The sequence below is a fragment of the Sesamum indicum genome, linkage group LG2 (genome assembly GCF_000512975.1).
Source record: "Sesamum indicum cultivar Zhongzhi No. 13 linkage group LG2, S_indicum_v1.0, whole genome shotgun sequence".
Lineage (NCBI taxonomy): Eukaryota > Viridiplantae > Streptophyta > Magnoliopsida > Lamiales > Pedaliaceae > Sesamum > Sesamum indicum.
Genome location: NC_026146.1, coordinates 4,968,745 through 4,986,101, shown reverse-complemented (window position 1 = coordinate 4,986,101; position 17,357 = coordinate 4,968,745). Strand labels below are relative to the sequence as shown.

At 38.0% G+C, this 17,357-nt stretch overlaps 2 protein-coding genes across 2 annotated transcripts; one reads left to right on the top strand and one right to left on the bottom strand.

Moving 5' to 3' along the window:
• Nucleotides 26-2,208, bottom strand: LOC105155456. Its single transcript, XM_011071331.2, has one exon. The coding sequence runs from the start codon at nucleotides 2,206-2,208 to the stop codon at nucleotides 142-144; it is 2,067 nt and encodes a 688-aa protein (XP_011069633.1). The 3' UTR covers nucleotides 26-141.
• On the top strand, nucleotides 4,700-5,908 carry LOC105155455. The gene has a single exon (XM_011071329.1). It carries the CDS (start codon nucleotides 4,700-4,702, stop codon nucleotides 5,906-5,908), a length of 1,209 nt encoding a protein of 402 aa, XP_011069631.1.

The following is a 17,357-nucleotide window of genomic DNA, read 5'->3' as shown; positions in this document are numbered from 1 at the left end:
TCTGCAAAAATCAGGTAGACAAAGATACATCTACAAGAATACCTTATTTCATTTATTAACATCAACCCTCTGAAGACACAATCCAAACAGGTGCGAAACCATGTAATTTACAAGTTATTAGCGTAGGACATGATCTGAAACTCAATGAGCACACTGCCTTTTGGATGAGCTTGATCCCTGATCAGGGCTTATGTTCAGCCAGTGGCAATCGTCGAATGAACACTTTGATCCACCATTAGGCCATTCAACATTTGCTGGGCTCAAGAATTTGGGGCTCCAAGCTGGAGTACCATCCTCGTACGAGTTGTGGGTCAATCTTCGTATCCCCGATCCATCTGCTCTGATCACAAATATATCACCATAGGGCTGGTAATGATGGGGGTTTGCAATTGGTTCAGCTGAAACTCCAGCATAGTCAGACGTCAATACAATGTAGTTCCCATCCGGGCTGAACCATGGATGGTTGGTTCGCCCGCCTACACCGCTGTGGATCACCTTTTGGAGCCCAGTGCCATTTGGATGAATCTTGAACAACTCGAAGCTACCTGAACCCGGGTTCTCCCTATCTGATGCAAAGGCAATCCATTCACCATCTGGCGACCAATTGCACATGGTATCCGTCCACTGACCTTCCGTTAACCTATAAAGCCAGCCCGCTTCACCATTCAAAGCGTCCATTATATACAAGTTTTTGTGACCTGTTCGACCCGATCTGAACACGATCCATTTTCCATCGGGTGAAGGCGAAGGGAACGCATTATTTTCGCCTCCTAAGGTTAACTTTTTGTAACTCAAGTCTTCATCATCCACATTAATAGATATGATATCAACCTTGGTGCTCTCACTAGCAAATGTAGGTCCAACACTTGTATACACTACTCCTTTCCTCTTCCAATCCCATGCGCTAGAAAAGGCTGTTCGGGTAAGAACAGTTCGGATACCCGACCCGTCACTATTCATCACATAAAGACCCGGAAATTTCACATAAGCGATCCGCTCCCCGTTTGGTGAAAACGAAGGGAATGACCCATCAATCCGGAACAATGAAATATCCGGTACTGGGCTTTGAACATTCTCAAGTACGAAATTATTACTCTTCCCGTCGCTCGTTGCTCCCCTACATTTGTGATACCCGACCCAACCAGCATCTGGAGAGAAAAACGGGTTAAAATGATGGGCATTTGGAGAAACGGGTAGGGTCAGGTCAAGAAACTCATTGGAGACGACATCGTAGAGCTCTATATGTCGAAATTCCGACTCGGGTCTTCTCGTAGCTACAGCAATAAACCTCTTGTTCGCAGCAGAAGCTGCTGGAGTGAACGCGTGAAGACCCGGTGGGGTGACCCGCTGAGTGACCACGGATTTAAAATCGGGTCGGCCGTTTTTAGTACTAAAAGTCGCCCTGAAGACACTCCACCACCCATCTTCACATCTTCTGTGAAAATACAAAGTGGAATCGTCAACCCAACTCGGCCACCCGCCATGCTCGATGATTTTGACCCGGTTCGACCCGTCACGAGTCAAGAACACATAAACATCCGTACCTAGTTCCTGAACCTCTCCATCCCAACCCTTTTCCCCAAACGACGCTACGGCCGTCCAGACCCCCGACGGAGATACGGCGGGGCTAAAATCCGCCACCCCTTTAGGCGTCAACCTGCGAGTCGCCCCGGTAGTCAACTGAGTCGAGAAAACCGCAGCCCAGCTCGCCCGTGGCACACCCGGGTTCTCGTGAGTCGAAACGTAAATCAAACTCTGCCCCACTAAACTCGGCTTATCCTTCATCGAAACCCGGCCGCCAGTTTGCTCATCTCCCAGTAAAAGAACCTGCAGCCGAGTTGACTCGGCGGAACCTTCAACAAGGGACCTTGAGCCCGACCGGATAGGAGGGGTATCATAGAGGGCATCCAAGTAGATCTTGGATGAGCCGTTACGTTCAGTGATGTAAACGATGTGAGTAGCCTGGTCGGTGTTCTTGGACAGGTGAGGGAGCATGGAGAGCGATGACGACGACGGGAAATAGCCATTGAAATTGACGGAATTTCCATCAGTGAGACGGATTTCCTTTGATGGACTAGCAGTAGGCAGAGCAAAGATATCGAAAGCGTAGCTTGATCTTCCCAGAGTAGCAAACGCTATGCTTGTGCCGCCGCCACCCACCGCCAGGAGCAGCGGAATTGAAGAGGTTAGGAAATTTGAGATTTTCATGGTATTTTATTATGAAGAAGGAAACAAGTTGAACTGAAGAGGGGCTTATAGAGGGTGAGGGTGAGTGTGAGTGTGAGTGTGAGTGTAGATAATAGATATGTTGGAGGTGGCAGATAAAAGGGTGGTTGATGTCATTTCAAGAATAATATTCCAACCATATCTTATTATTACATTACTATACATAAAATAACAGACTTCAGTTTGATCAGAATAATAGCAGACAAGTTCTTATTTGCTATTTCCTATCTCTTTTGAGGAGTAGAGACTGTTTGCTTGGATAGGAACTGCAAAGGAAAAACACTCAAACTCAATCACTCATATATTCAAACATATATATGAAATCAAGAAAGAGCTGTCAGTAGTATGAGGTCAAGAGGTTTCTCTTTCTAGAGTGCCTCATGTTTGGTTTGCTCTTCCATGCCTCTTCTTCAAGTTTTTGCAAATTCCGGACCAATCAAACGTTTCCTCTTCGGCTTCTCATCGTTTCTACCGAACGGTTTTGGGTTTTGAAGTCATCTTGCCGGTGGGAAAGCCTCCATCGAAGCTGTAAAACAGTTTCTGTTTTGCTGCTGGTTTCTGCTGTTTCTGTTGCTGTTTTGAGTGTATTTCTGCTGCAATTTGCAGCCACTTGCAAGGGCTGCATTTTGCTGCTGTTGCTGTGCGTTTTTGGGACCATTTTGTTGCTGCAATTGTGCAATTTTCCCACCATTTTCTCTGCAGAAATTCTGCTGCTGCTTTTGGCGAAAATCTGTTGCATTTTGTAGCTATTTGCATGGGCTGAAGCTCGCTGCTGTTGCTGTCCATTTTGCTACTGTTTTACTGTTGCTGCTGTGAGTTTTTCAGCCATTTTTTCCTGCCAAATCAAGCTCTGCCGGAGGTAGGTGGGACTTTCCTTTTCTGGCAGCAACAAAAACTGCCTGCTGCCTGCAAACTCTGCACCTTCATTGCCTGCCTGCTGCTTCCTGCAATTTCTGCAGCTGTTTTCCTGTTTTGGAGCAACTCCTCCACTGCTGCACACCCGTTTTTGCTTCAAAAGCCAGCCATGGCTAAGAACAAGAAGGCAATGAAACCTGCTGCAAAAACTGCTTTCGGCCGGTCTTCGGCAGCGGCTGAAACTACTAATAATGCTGCTGCAACAGTCCAACCACCGCCCACAAAACCGGCCAGCGCCGCCACCACCGCCGGCAAGGTTAGTCCATCGAATTCTACAGATTTCTTTCTGACTTGGAGGCTACCCCCTCCTTTCTCAAGAAAGATGTTGCAGCGAACACAGCCGACATTCGATCGGAGGATAAATTGCCCGCGACGAAAAATGCTGAAAAGAAAATGGTCTCTTTCGCGGGACTATTTAGCACCAATTGTCGGCTCACTGAGGAAAACAAGCTCACCAAATACGCGGTTGATGATGGCCCACTCACTTTGGGTTCCGACGACTTGCTTGACGTACGAACAAAATTGGGTTTCTGTCACGTCGGCTACATTGCCGGCAAATTTCCGGGACTAAAGGCAATCCGTGCACTGTCTCAATCTTGGGGAGCCAGCTTCCAACAATACGAGAGTGGCTGGTTAATTTTTCGATTCCCACGTGAGGAGGACGGTCAGCGTGTCTTGGCGGGTGGACCATACTTTGTTTATGGACGTCCTCTCCTTTTGAAGCATATGCCGGAATGCTTTGAGTTCAAAGAAGATGATATTAGTCTCACGCCGGTCTGGGCCACGCTCCCATTGCTACCCCTCGAGTGTTGGCACCCAACCGCCCTCGAAAAAATTGGTTCGAGACTTGGCACTCCGATTGCCATGGACACATTGACCATGAAGATGGAACGGGTTTCATATGTCCGAATCCTAGTGGAGGTCGATGCATCACAGAAACTGAAAGATGAAGTGGAGTTTGTTATGCCAAATGGCATAACACGTAAGCAATCGGTGGTCTATGAATTCACTCCGAAATTCTGCACAAGTTGCAACAGATTTGAGCACTTGCAAGAGACATGCCAAGGTTTAACAGCCGTTCCCCCCGTAGTCGTCCCTGCCGCTGCCTCCCCTGCTGCTGCACCAACTAAGCCGGCAGAGGCAGCAAAGAATAAGCCGGCAGAATGGACAATCGTGCACAGAAGGAATAAGGGCAAAACTATAGCTACCGCAGCAAAGCCGACAGTAGAGGTACAGCAACCGCCTTCTCCACCGGCCGGCAAAGTGGAACAGGGGAGGCAGAACATGAAGGCACCGCAACCGCGAAAGCCTGAGGATGCAGTGGTTCCTTCACCGGCTGATTCTGTATGCTCTTCAGCTGATTCATCGACGACCATATAGAATAAAATGCTTGAGAGAAAGACCGAGGAGAATGCAGCGTCGGGCGGCACATCGAAAAAGAGGGCCGAAGGGGAGTCCCCCCCTCAATCCCCATGAAGATAGGATTCTGGAACGTGAGGGGCTTTAACCGGCCTCTCAAACACAATGGGGTCGCCCACCTCATTAAGAATAACCGGCTATGTCTCTTGGGCATTTTGGAGACAAAGCTCGCAGCTCATCAATCCAGAAGATTCTCAGCCGCTCACTTCCGGGGTGGTGCCAAGCCAACAACTTTGACACCATCGCCGGAGGACGTATCCTTGTGGTTTGGGACCCGGCAGTCATTGACATACATCCAGTGGATATTTCGCCCCAAGTGATTCACTGCCATGCCACGAATAAGTCCTCTCAACTCTCCTTCTATATTTCATTTACATATGGTCTTTATTCTGTTGTTAATAGAAGGAGTATGTGGGAGAAACTTTCTGATTTTGGCCAATCACGGAGCATGCCATGGCTTATTATGGGTGATTTCAACTGTGTCAAATCTCCCGACGAGAAGCAACTTGGAGTGGCCCCAACTTGGTATGAGCTCAAGGATTTTGTGGACTGTTGTACAACGCTTGGATTACACGACGTTCCTACTACGGGGTGCTACTACACATGGTATTCCAACAATGAAAGCAACCCCGTATGGTGCAAGCTCGATCGGGTCCTCTACGACAATGGATGGCTAGAGGCTGGTTTGCATTGCAATGCCCATTTCAATCCACCGGGATGCCTCTCCGACCACTCTCCGGGTATTGTCTCTATTTTTGATCCTGCACCAACTAAGCCAAAACCGTTTCGCTTTTTCAATATGTGGGCAGATCATCCGGATTTCTTAGCTACTGTCGAAGCTAGATGGAATATGTGCGTGGATGGAACGCCGCAATTCAGCCTTTGTAGGAGACTTAAAGCACTTAAAGGCGCGCTTAAGGCATTCAACACGCAGCATTACAGTCACATTTCCGCCAGGGCCAAAGAGGCTGATCATACCCTGCAAGTTGCCCAGAATCAACTTGAATCCAACCCGGGAGATGTGGCGCTTCGGAACTCTTTGGGTGATCTTAGGAAGAGGGCCGTCTTCCTTGCCGAGGCCGAACGACACTTCTTCTACCAGAAGGCCAAGATCCACTATCTAAAAGAGGGGGACCGCAACACCAAGTTCTTCCATGACATGGTGAAGAGGAATGTCGTTAGGAATTCCATCGGGGCAATCACTAGGGCGGATGAGACTATTATCACGGCTGCCGAGGATATTGCCCAAGAATTCGTTGATTACTACACATCACTCTTGGGCACCGAGGCTCACACCTTCCCTGTCGATGATGGTGTGTTTGAATGGGGGCCCATACTATCCCCCTAGCAGACCACGGACCTTTGTCGGGCAGTTACGCCGTTGGAGGTTAAGGAGGCCATCTTCCACATTAGCGACAACAAAGCTCCCGGCCCAGACGGATATTCCTCGTGCTTTTCAAGAAAGCATGGAACATTGTGGGTGATCAAGTTTGCAGGGCCATCTTGGATTTCTTTAGGAGTGGGCGGATGCTACGGCAGCTCAACCACACTATCATTGCCCTTGTGCCGAAATCAGATCATTCCACGTCTGTTGCGGATTACCGGCCGATTTCGTGCTGCAATGTGATCTACAAGGCCATCACGAAAATCATCTCGGACCGGCTACCGCCTGTTTTGGAGCACTTGATTGACCGATGCCAAGCAGCGTTCGTTGGAGGCCGCAATATCACTGACAATATTTTCTTGGCCCAAGAAATGGTGCGGCAGTACTCGAGGAAATGGATTTCACCTCGATGTACTATCAACGTCGATCTACGCAAGGCATTTGATTCGATCTCATGGTCATTTCTCGCTCGAGTGCTTCACGGGTATGGTTTTCCACCACTATTTATAAATTGGATTATGGAATGCATTTGCAATTTTTCTTTTTTAATGGCGTTGAACGGCTCCCTTCACGGGTTTTTTTTGGGGAAGAAAGGCCTAAGGCAAGGAGACCTGATGTCGCCGGCCCTCTTCCTTCTTTGCATGGAATATTTCTCTCGATTGGTCAAGAGGAAAACAACCACTTCGGACTTCAACTTTCACCCCAAGTGTGAGAAGTTGAAAATCACACACATCCTCTTCGCCGACGACCTCATGCTTTTCTCCCGTGGCGACCTTCCATCTATCCACATCTTGATAGAATGTCTCCAAGAGTTCAGAGACGCATCCGGCCTCACCGTCAATACCTCGAAGTCAAGCATTTTCACAGCGGGCATCCAAAATGAGGAGCTTGACGGGATTCTCGCTCGGACGGAATTTGCGAGAGGTGAGATGCCGGTCAGATACCTTGGCATTCCACTAGCGGCACAGCGGCTTTCGGTTACCAACTACTCACCGCTTATGGATCAAATTGCCAACTGCATTTCGAAGTGGACGGGCAAATCCCTATCTTATGCAGACCGACTGGAACTTATTCGCTCAGTTATTCAGGGGGTAGAGTGCTTTTGGCTCCAAGTTTTCCCACTTACAGCGGCGGTCATAGAGAAAGTTCACCGTCTGTGCAGGAATTTTTTATGGAACTCTAGGAGGGCATCGGTCGCTTAGGAGGAAATCTGTCATCCCAAGGAAGAAGGTGGACTCGGCATCAGGCACATTCAGTCTTGGAACGTGGCTCTACTTGCTCGGGTACTATGGAACATCCATCGCAAGGCAGACACATTGTGGGTGCAGTGGTCAACGGTGTCTACCTTAGAGATGCATCAATCTGGGACTGGCAATCGAAGAAGGGAGATTCACCACTCCTTCAACGGCTTGCCGAAATCCGCAACAGGATGGTCACTAAATTCGGGTCTTCGGAGGCAGCGATTGAGCAGATGACGAGATGGTCCACCCCAAAGGGTCTCCAGACGTTGAAAGCTTATGAGTACTTCAGGCCGAAACTTGCGAGGCAGCCTTGGAAAGCAGCTATTTGGAAGGCTTTTATTCCGCCGAAGTACTCATTTATCTTGTGGCTTGGCTTGCACGGTAGACTAGCTACGAGGGACAGACTTGGATTCCTCCAAGAGGAGGATTTGTGCTCGCTATGCATCAACACCAAGGAATCGGCCAAGCACCTTTTCTTTGAGTGTCCGTTCAGCAACTTCGTTTGGTCCCGCATCCGTCACTGGCTTGGCATTAACCGGACTATGTCAACCCTTCAAAGTGCGGTCAAGTGGCTCAAGAAGGAGAAAACAGGTTTCTCTGTGCAGAACAAAGCGCGACACCTCGCTTTGGCATGCACGGTGTACACACTTTGGAGGCAGCGCAACGAAGTCATCTTCGAGGGGTCAACGGCCTGTCCCGAGAGGCTTATTAATTTAGTCAAGGTTACATTGTATAGGGTCCTATGGACACTCTTCCCACACGGTTTTGATTGTTCTTAATCTTTAGCGTGGGCTTTTGTATCTCTCCGGGTATGCCCGGAGTACATTGTAACTATTATTTTTGGTTGAATGAAACTTACATTTCACAAAAAAAAAAACATATAGATGAGATGACAACTCTAACATAAACACAAGAAGCAGTGAACCATAAAAAACACAAACAAGAAAAGAAAAGCCGGCAAAATTATACAACTAAAAGCCATTCAAGAAACTATTCCAAACTCTTACCAGAATTTGGCATCAACACCCACAGCACAAAATTCCAGAAGCCCACAAACAAACTTCAAGTCACCAAGGAAAAGAACATGCTTTCAAAGTTTGAAACCCATTGTTCAAAGCAGACTGTCGCTTTTGGTTTGGCTCGGGATTGGGCCAGACCAACTTACTTATTCTTCTAAATTGATTATTTTAATAGGTTTTTTATAATTTTGAAACTGTAACTTTTTTTTTATATATTTTTAGTACATTAAATTACTGTTGTTCAAATTTATTATTATAAGTTTGTTTGTCAAATTATTATTTAAGTTTATCATATATCTTAACTGATATTCTTTTTTTAATTATAAATTTATGTGACTTAATTTATTTCATGAAACAACCATAAATTTAAACAATTATTCAAAAGAATACCTCAATTATATAAAAGATTAGAACCTATTATTTCCTCTCTCAATTGTTCATTGATTTCAGTGTCCAAGTATTAACGTATTTTTTGCAGCCTCCCTTTTAAAGCGTGTCAAAACCTACGTGCAATTTTGAGCTGGACTCATTCCAACGAGCAACGTTTTGCTCGTATCAATATTATTTAAGTCAGACTACTTCTATTGCTCAATACTCAGAGTAATGTAATTTATTTTGCCCTCTAAATAATAATAATAACAACAACAACAATAATAAAGATATTGGGCTATGGTCTATGGAGGTCCATTTATGCCTACAACTCCATAATGATTATTGATTACATAGAGACAATGAAGTTAAAAATAAGGCTTTTATTGCATCCATCAACAAAAACATAGGCAGTACCTCTCCCTTTGTCTGTTTAATTTATGGGCTTATAGATCTGATGGCCCAAAAAAAGTTTGGGTTCTTATTGAGTAATTTGGGTTGGGCTCCTCCCAAGGCAAAGTCCAACACTTTGCCTCAACTTGTTGGGCTCACAGTGACCAGAACTCAGCCCATTACTGGCCCACTGCTTAGATTTCCAAGCCTAAACAGCATATCAGGAGGCGCCCATCTCCGCATATTTGCCCACCAGACGATGGAGAGTCAACCCCAGAGTCAAGAGTCAAATCAGATAATCAAAATTTCTGGAGTGGTGCAGTGAGGGAGCAGCAGTGTATCCAAGCTTGGGGGTGGGGGGGTGGGTTCGGGGGTCTCCCACTTTCCGTCTTCCCCTCGCAAGTTGCAGACGTGTGGTGAGGGAGAGATTAGGTGCGATGCGGAAATATGGGGAGCAACAATAATTTCAGGAATAATTACACTCTTCTCCCTGATGTTTGGTATAATTACATATAATTTTTTTTATAATTTGAGAAATATATATTTTTTTCTAATTTTTTTTTATTACCAGCAAATTAGTAAATTTAACTAACGGAGGAACTTAGTTGTTAAACGAAAACAAATCTCAAGAGTGTTAAATGTAATTTCTCATAGAGATTTATATGCAATTACATCAAATATTAGGGAAGGAAAGTGTAATTATCCCATAATTTTATTTTGTCGGTTTCTACTCCTTTAAGCTGCTACCCAGAGTTGACCTGTGTGCTGGTTTATAGTCTTTTTGTGGGCCTCTTTTCTGAACTTACATGCCCCCACCTCTTAAATCGTTGACCGTTTCCCGACCGTTTAATGTGGACGGAATCTTGCAACATTTGTTCTCGATTGGAAGTATGTAATAATTTTGGGTTGCTATTTACTAATTTGCCAAATCATTTTTTTTTAATAAGAAGACAATTTGCTCATTTACAATATCACACAAAATTAAATTGCTAGTAACTTATTCTTTATTTTGATCATCACGACAGGCTAAAACGAACAACACAGTAATTTTCATAAATGACTCGTGAATACAATCCCCGTACAGATAAACAAATTCGAGTTTATTTAATAAATTAAAAACCGTCCAAAAAACATTAAAGCTAATGTTTCTTATAATTAAAAGTTCCTAAAAAAATCGTAATTTGTTATAATTACAAGAAGCTTCTCTTGACCCGATTTATTGAATATAACAAATAAAATTATAATAATTTCCCATTCCTTAGTTCAACATCATAGGTACCATTTTCTTCGCAGCAGGTGCAAAAATCCTCTAATTTTGATATAACTTTGATTTCTTGGAATTGGAACACAATAATTCGCAGGCGTTAAGGTAAACAACCTTAGATTATCAAAGTCAAAAACTTTTGTCCACATCAACACAAAAATTCAACGCTGTGACATAAGCCTCAATGCACTTTTTGCCGCATGCCCAATCGGGGAATTTTAATTGGATCAAACATAAGCCGATTTTGAAAAATAAATATGATATTTTTAAGTATATTTTATTCCTTTTGAACTAATCGAATCGAGTTTGAAAGTTTATCGAACAAAAGCTTTTGTGTAAATCTAATTGATTAATTTTAACAAATCGAGTTCAGATAAATTTTTTTATAAATTAATTTTAATTGAGTATGGAATAATTTTTAATTTATTTTTTGTTTACTGATTGATTGATGGAAATGAAATAATTAAGAGCTTCAATTGACGATTCCTCTCTATACAAAATCGTGTTTTAGTTGAGAGAAACAATAATTATAAGCTAAAGACAAGGACTATAAATTTATTTATCGCATGTCATATAAGTCAAAACGCAACATTTCTTATTTATTATTAATAAATATAATATATTTCAATTAAAACCAAAGTCGTACTTAATTCATCGTAACAATTGAAAATAAATAATAATAACTTATAAAAGATGGACATAATTTAAAATTTGATTTTATATAATTTGTGTAATTAATTTCTTAATAGAGATATATAAATTCCATGAGCTCTATTATTGCACCCCCAAAATCTTGAACGTTACATAGCCTAGCAATTTGTGCTTTCTCGTGCTCTGACCAGAATTTCATGCTATTGACTTGTTCACAACATTTTGCTTTGATCACTATCTGACTCAGTCGATAAAATTGAGATTTTAATGATTAAAAAATTATGAATTTGAATTTTGCTAAAATATCGGTATTAGACTATTTTAATTTATATATCTTATTATTAAAGAAGAGCATCTCTTTAGTGTCTCTCTAAATAAGCAGCATTGCTATAGCAATCTGACCTTCTCCTGTCCCTCTCGTCTACTATTTACTTTGACTACCGCCACATTAATTTGTAAAAAGAAAAAAACATCTCCTAGAAAATTAGACTACTATGACTATGAAATATTTAAATTTTCTAGTTTCTGTTCAACATACTGTCTATACATTTTTTGTTCTACTGGTTATAAATTCTCGTTAATAGTTGTATAAATTATAAAAATTATCACAATTTTAGTTATTTTGTTAGTATTTTGACAGAAAAAAGGCACGTGTCTAGCTGTTATTTAAAATACTAACAGAATCTAACCAGAAGAATTAAAACTGGGATTCTTTGTAACTTATGTAACCATCAATGAAAATTTCGTAATTGATTGATTAAAAGTGATAATTTTTGTAACTTATGACGAAGATGGAGTCGTTAATGGGATGAAAAATACTATTTCTAACTAAAATGGTAATACATTAATCTGGATTTAGAGCTTTAATTGCTCAAGGAGTTTAGAACACAATGGATATCATATTCAAAAGAAAGAGAGGATGCATTCACATTGAAGATGAAGAAAAAGAGTGATAGTGAAGTGGGATAAATGCCTATTTTGGATGCACAAATTATGTGGACATTGTAGCTGAGAGTTGACTGCACTCTGCCTGTGACATTTCAGAACCTGAATGGCCACATCTATTTATTTCACTTTTTTAATTCTTAAATTTTCACAAAACCATCCCTTTAGGATGAGGGGCATTCCAACTAACAAAAGTATTTTTGTTTTTATAATTTTAAAATGCTCGAATAATATAAAGATTTGTGTATTTTTTAGTTGGATCTGATTGAGTTGACCCAACTTAGCCCAGAAACCACAATTGTAGATTACTTAACATCTAAAAGCCTGATATCACGACACGTGGTTATGTCCAAAATTGAGGTGCTAATAGGATCTTATACTTTTTTTTTCTTCGATCTCACATCTTACTAGCTTAACGATCGGAATGTTTTAATTCGTTTGAAACCTTTCAACGAGCCTAGCGATCTGTTCGTGTTTTCAGTTTTCAAACATTTTTACGATTGATCATCTTGACGTCACTCCAACCTTCGAACCCGAATCAAAACCATACATGTATATATATTGAAAATGGAGTGTAGAATCTTTGTACAGTTGCAATATAATATATATATATATATATATATATAATTGATTATTATATAATAATTGAGAATACGCACAACAATGTCGACTCAAGTAAAATATTATTTTATATTAAAGAAAAGGGAAACCGTACAAGAATGCTTAGGTAAAAAGATGATTCCGTGTGGTGTTGTTTTTGTATTTTTGCAAGTTGAGATTAGTATTAAATGTTGGGTAGTTGGGATGCCAATCTTCTAATGAAAATAAAATCTTCAAACCCCTTTCTATTTTATTTTATTTTATACATCTCCACTTTTTCTAAAAATTTAATTATGGGGTAATTGTTACATGATAAATAGTTTAGAGGACCAAGTGTATTTTACCATATTTTTAATGCGAATACGTACAGACGAACATGTTTTCATTTAATTACTGTTGCAAAAATTGAAAACTATTTCACTTTTTGTTTATTGTTCCACTATTTTACTCCACTGGTTTTGTCTCAATTTGGCCCATCTGACTATTTTTTGATGAGAATGTGATCAGAATTTGACTTTATAAACTGTAAAATAATCAATTTAAGTCTATTTTTTAATCCAAAAAATAGTTTTTTAATATTTTTATATACTGAATATGATATAATTCGCCATAAAAAATAAAAATTCTAGATCCGTCCCTAAGGGGAACCAACATTTTGGACCCCATTACATTATATTATAGGACTAAAGTCTCCAAAGATTTGTCAAACCAAATATTCAATTGAAATGAGTTGAAAATTTGATGTCACTTATCTTTAATAACAATATAATAATAATAATAATATGAATTTTAGCAACTTTTTCAAATCAGCGACTATTCGCGGCTTCACATAAAATCAAATGAAGAATAATTGTCGCAATTTCAACTATGAAAGAAGCGCATAAAGAATTGTTAAGATATTTTCAATGGTTTGGTGCTTTTAACAATTAAAAAAAAAAAGGAAAAAAGCTTGTTTCAAGAGATGTGGAAAACCTACCTAACGCTTTTTGCTACAACTGGAAAAAAGCGTGTTTAAAGAGATGTGGAAAACCTACCTAACGCTTTTTGCTACAACTTGAGAAAAATGGAGTGATAATTACTTGACTCCATCTCATTCACCCAATTAATATCAAAATGTGTGAGATGTTAGGCAGCAATGCTTCATGATAAGTGCTTTTTATGTCACCCCATTTTATTTTTATTTTTCCTTAAAAATTCTTATGAAAAGCATTAATTATATTAGTGTTGCAGATATTTTTGTCATCGTTATTTATTATGTTTCAAAATAAAAAATCATGATAAATACTATTGCGCAACGGCTATTAGTTATTGATATTAATTTGCATATATAATTTTTAAGCTGTAGTAATTTAAAATATATGGAATTATTTATTTTTCTGTAGTGACAATAAATAATATTTATTCATTATAATTTTTTTAAAAAAATCATATTATTTTTCAGTAATTAAAAGAAAAAGGTTGTGATGTATATTTTGAAAGTAGTGATAGACAAATGAAACACCATTTGTTTAAGGAAGTAGTTAGATTCTCTTACATCCTAAATCATTAAAAAGAAATATTTGGGAGTCAAAAATTTCAGCTACGCCTACAAAACACCTTTTTGACTCATCATACATATCTCATTATGTCTTTCTCGAATCCATATCTCATCAGAATTTTCTCCATGTACTTGTTAACTTTTGCATCAAAAATCCACATCCCCTACCTCCCCTCTTCTATTATAAATTAGGTATATATTAAATAATATTTTCAATTTTAAATTATATTATTAAAATAATTATACTTGTATTTTTGAAATTTATTTTCGTTTATCGAATAAGTTATTAATTTATTAAATTTACTGATATTAACAAAAAATTTTAAAAAAAATTATATTTACCTTCAACTAGCTTGTCACTGATGACCTTTCAGGTCGAATAAATATTATTATGATCAAATTACCCTCATACGTCTTCACGTGTTAATGTATGAGAGGAACTATATCTTCACCGTTCTAAAGGTAGTTTAATCGAAAAAAAATTATTTGACCTGCTATAAGTCAGTAATAAGTCAATTGACGGTAAATTAATATAAAACTTCCATTGAATTGTTTTATTGATATTAACAAATTTGGTGAATTTTGACTAGTAGAGGGACTTGTTTGTTAGATGAAAGCAAAACTCAAGGGTGTTAGATGTAATTTTTCAGACAACAGGGGGCCTACATATAATTACACCAAATCTTATAGAAGGGGAGTGTAATTATCCCTATATATATTACAAATAAAAATAAAGTATATAAACCAGCCATCACATTTTGAAAAGAAAAGAAAATAAAATCAACTTAAGAATATTATCGACACAATAAAAAAAATTAATGTAGTGATATTGGTGTAAAAAATATATATATATTTTTTATATTAGTACATACGTATAAAAAGAAATATAAATTTGATTATTAAAATAAGGCTTTTTCTTGAATAAAATCAAGGAAGGCAGTGCCACATATGAATGAGGGATCTCTCAAAATATTTTATTAATTTTCAGAAATTAATATTCATTAAATTTTAAAATTTCAGGTGATTGGAACATTTAACAAAAATGGGCCAAAAGGAATAACCTTTGTCTTTGTCCTAATCACCAAGTGATCAAGATAAGAGAGAACTTTGCAATTTTTTCCCACAATTAAAGAATATATACTAACTAAAATTCAATTTTAAGTTCTATTTGATCTTCCTTTTGTCATTGTCATAATAATGACAACCAAATTATTAATTAATGTCGTAGCTGCTTATAATATCCAATTTGTCCAAACTTCTTTCACTTACATCTACTATTCTTGTCTTTGATTTACATAATTTGATTTTGTACATTTTTATATTTAATAACTAGTAAATATTACCACTGGTACAATGATAACTTTTTCAAAAAATACTATTTTATATATAGTGAAGTTATAATATTTTGAGGAAAAAAAGCATATGATTGAATTGGGATTTGGAAAAATATTTATTATTGCAAGAATCTGTTTCTTTGTCAGCTTACATCACATGATTCATCATCAAATTTGTCTTGATCTTGCATAGGACAATTAAGTAGGGAATCAATGATGTCGGAATTAGTCAAGTGATTAAAATTGAGGTCTTACAAATGAATTTGATGTTTTTGAAGTAATAATAATAATGAATCATTATTAATTAAAATAAATTGATGATTATAATCATTCATGTCCGGTAGTTCGAACCCATAACCTTTAAAATTATGGGACCTCAGTTTCGCCAACTAAACTAGACCTCATTAGCAAATGAATTAATGTTATGAGTTTGAATTTAACTCAATATTTGATATTTGTCCCGATTTATTGAAATATTGACTTAATTATGTACTTAACAATTTAAAAAAGAACAATTGAGTAGGGGAAATTATTGATGTTTATATAGTACTTTTGTTCACTATATGATCAATTCCTAATAATTACTTTTAAGAATCTTAATATATTAATTAGTGGGATGGTCAAAGTTTAAAGCTGATCACAAGCAATGGTAGTTATTAAGTTGATTATCTTTGAATGAGTAATTAAAACATCTGTAGGTAGCTTTTTCCAAGAACTGAGGTTGTAAGCAAAAAGTGGTTATCAAATTGGAATATTTTTCATTAATGATCTAAGATTATAAGTATTAATAAATTAAAATGCAATGATTCTTTTTATGGGATATATGCTAAGAAAGACAAAGTGGGATTGTAGTGAAAAATCTATTGGTTCCTTAAGGTTTGAGTAATAACTATTTAAGGTGAACAAGTCATGTGATGTTGTTAGCTAAGCCCATAAGTGGACAGAAGGAATGTTCTCCCACTAATTACACACACATAATTTTAATTTAATCTAATTAGCTGGAAAGTTGAAATTATTTTATTTATTTTTTTGGGATTTTCTCCCAACTTCTTCAGATTCCATTAATCATTTTTAAGGAAGAAAAAGGGCCCAAATTAGGTCTTACATCTACAGTAATCATCAACTCACAAACATTAAACTCGTACATCATTAAACTGATCATTTTTCCTATTGCCTAACTTGCTTTATAAATATTCAAATGACCATCAAAGATTAGGGTGGTAGATCGATGTTATTGTCGAAACGAATATATATATTATTGTTCAAATTTGTTGAATTGTTATTGAAAAATTGCGGTTTATAATTTAATTGAGCTCATCAAACGAGCTTTAATTGAACCAAACATGATTAATTGCTTATTCTTTCATTACATTTTTCCGTTATAAGTACATGATCGGCCGGACATTGCGAATTATTAAATAATAACTAACAAGAAATATAAAATAGCTAATTTATCTTTTGCATGAAGAACATATATACACAAAAAATTCAATTGTAGAATTGGAGAAATTTGATTATAAAATGATATAAGAGAAAATTAGTAGATATCAAAGCTTTAAAGGGATATATATATATATATATACCCACTGATCAAAAGGAGTAATTGTCTTTGTGTAATAACCTTTCTTTCCTCAGACTTTGGGAACCAGACATTGAGAGAATAGGATACTGAATGTCCATCCATCAATGGCAATTACTTGTCTTAAAAAGTATAAAAAAAATAAGAAAATAGAAAACCACCATCACCATTTTTGGACCAATATTCTAAGCAAAATGTCTGACTGAAAACTGATGGTCTTAGGTGTCTGTCTGTTTGTCCTCTCAAATATTACTTATATACATTAACAACTACAACCCCATTAAATTTTTAATTTATTTATCTTTTATATTTCTTGATTAATATGAAAAGAGAGAACCATATTCTTGTGTAATAAAGGGATGGATGAGAATTGGCGCAGACTGCAAATAATTGTGATTCAAAGGTTCTCAATAAAAGAGACTGCAGATTAGAATATGATCATCATTTCACTACTCCCACTTCTCTTTTTGCATGTATATAT

Bases quoted from the DNA above. Each gene is read 5' to 3' on its own strand.
- LOC105155456 (XM_011071331.2), bottom strand. From the start codon at position 2,208: ATGAAAATCTCAAATTTCCTAACCTCTTCAATTCCGCTGCTCCTGGCG.
- LOC105155455 (XM_011071329.1), top strand. From the start codon at position 4,700: ATGTCTCTTGGGCATTTTGGAGACAAAGCTCGCAGCTCATCAATCCAG.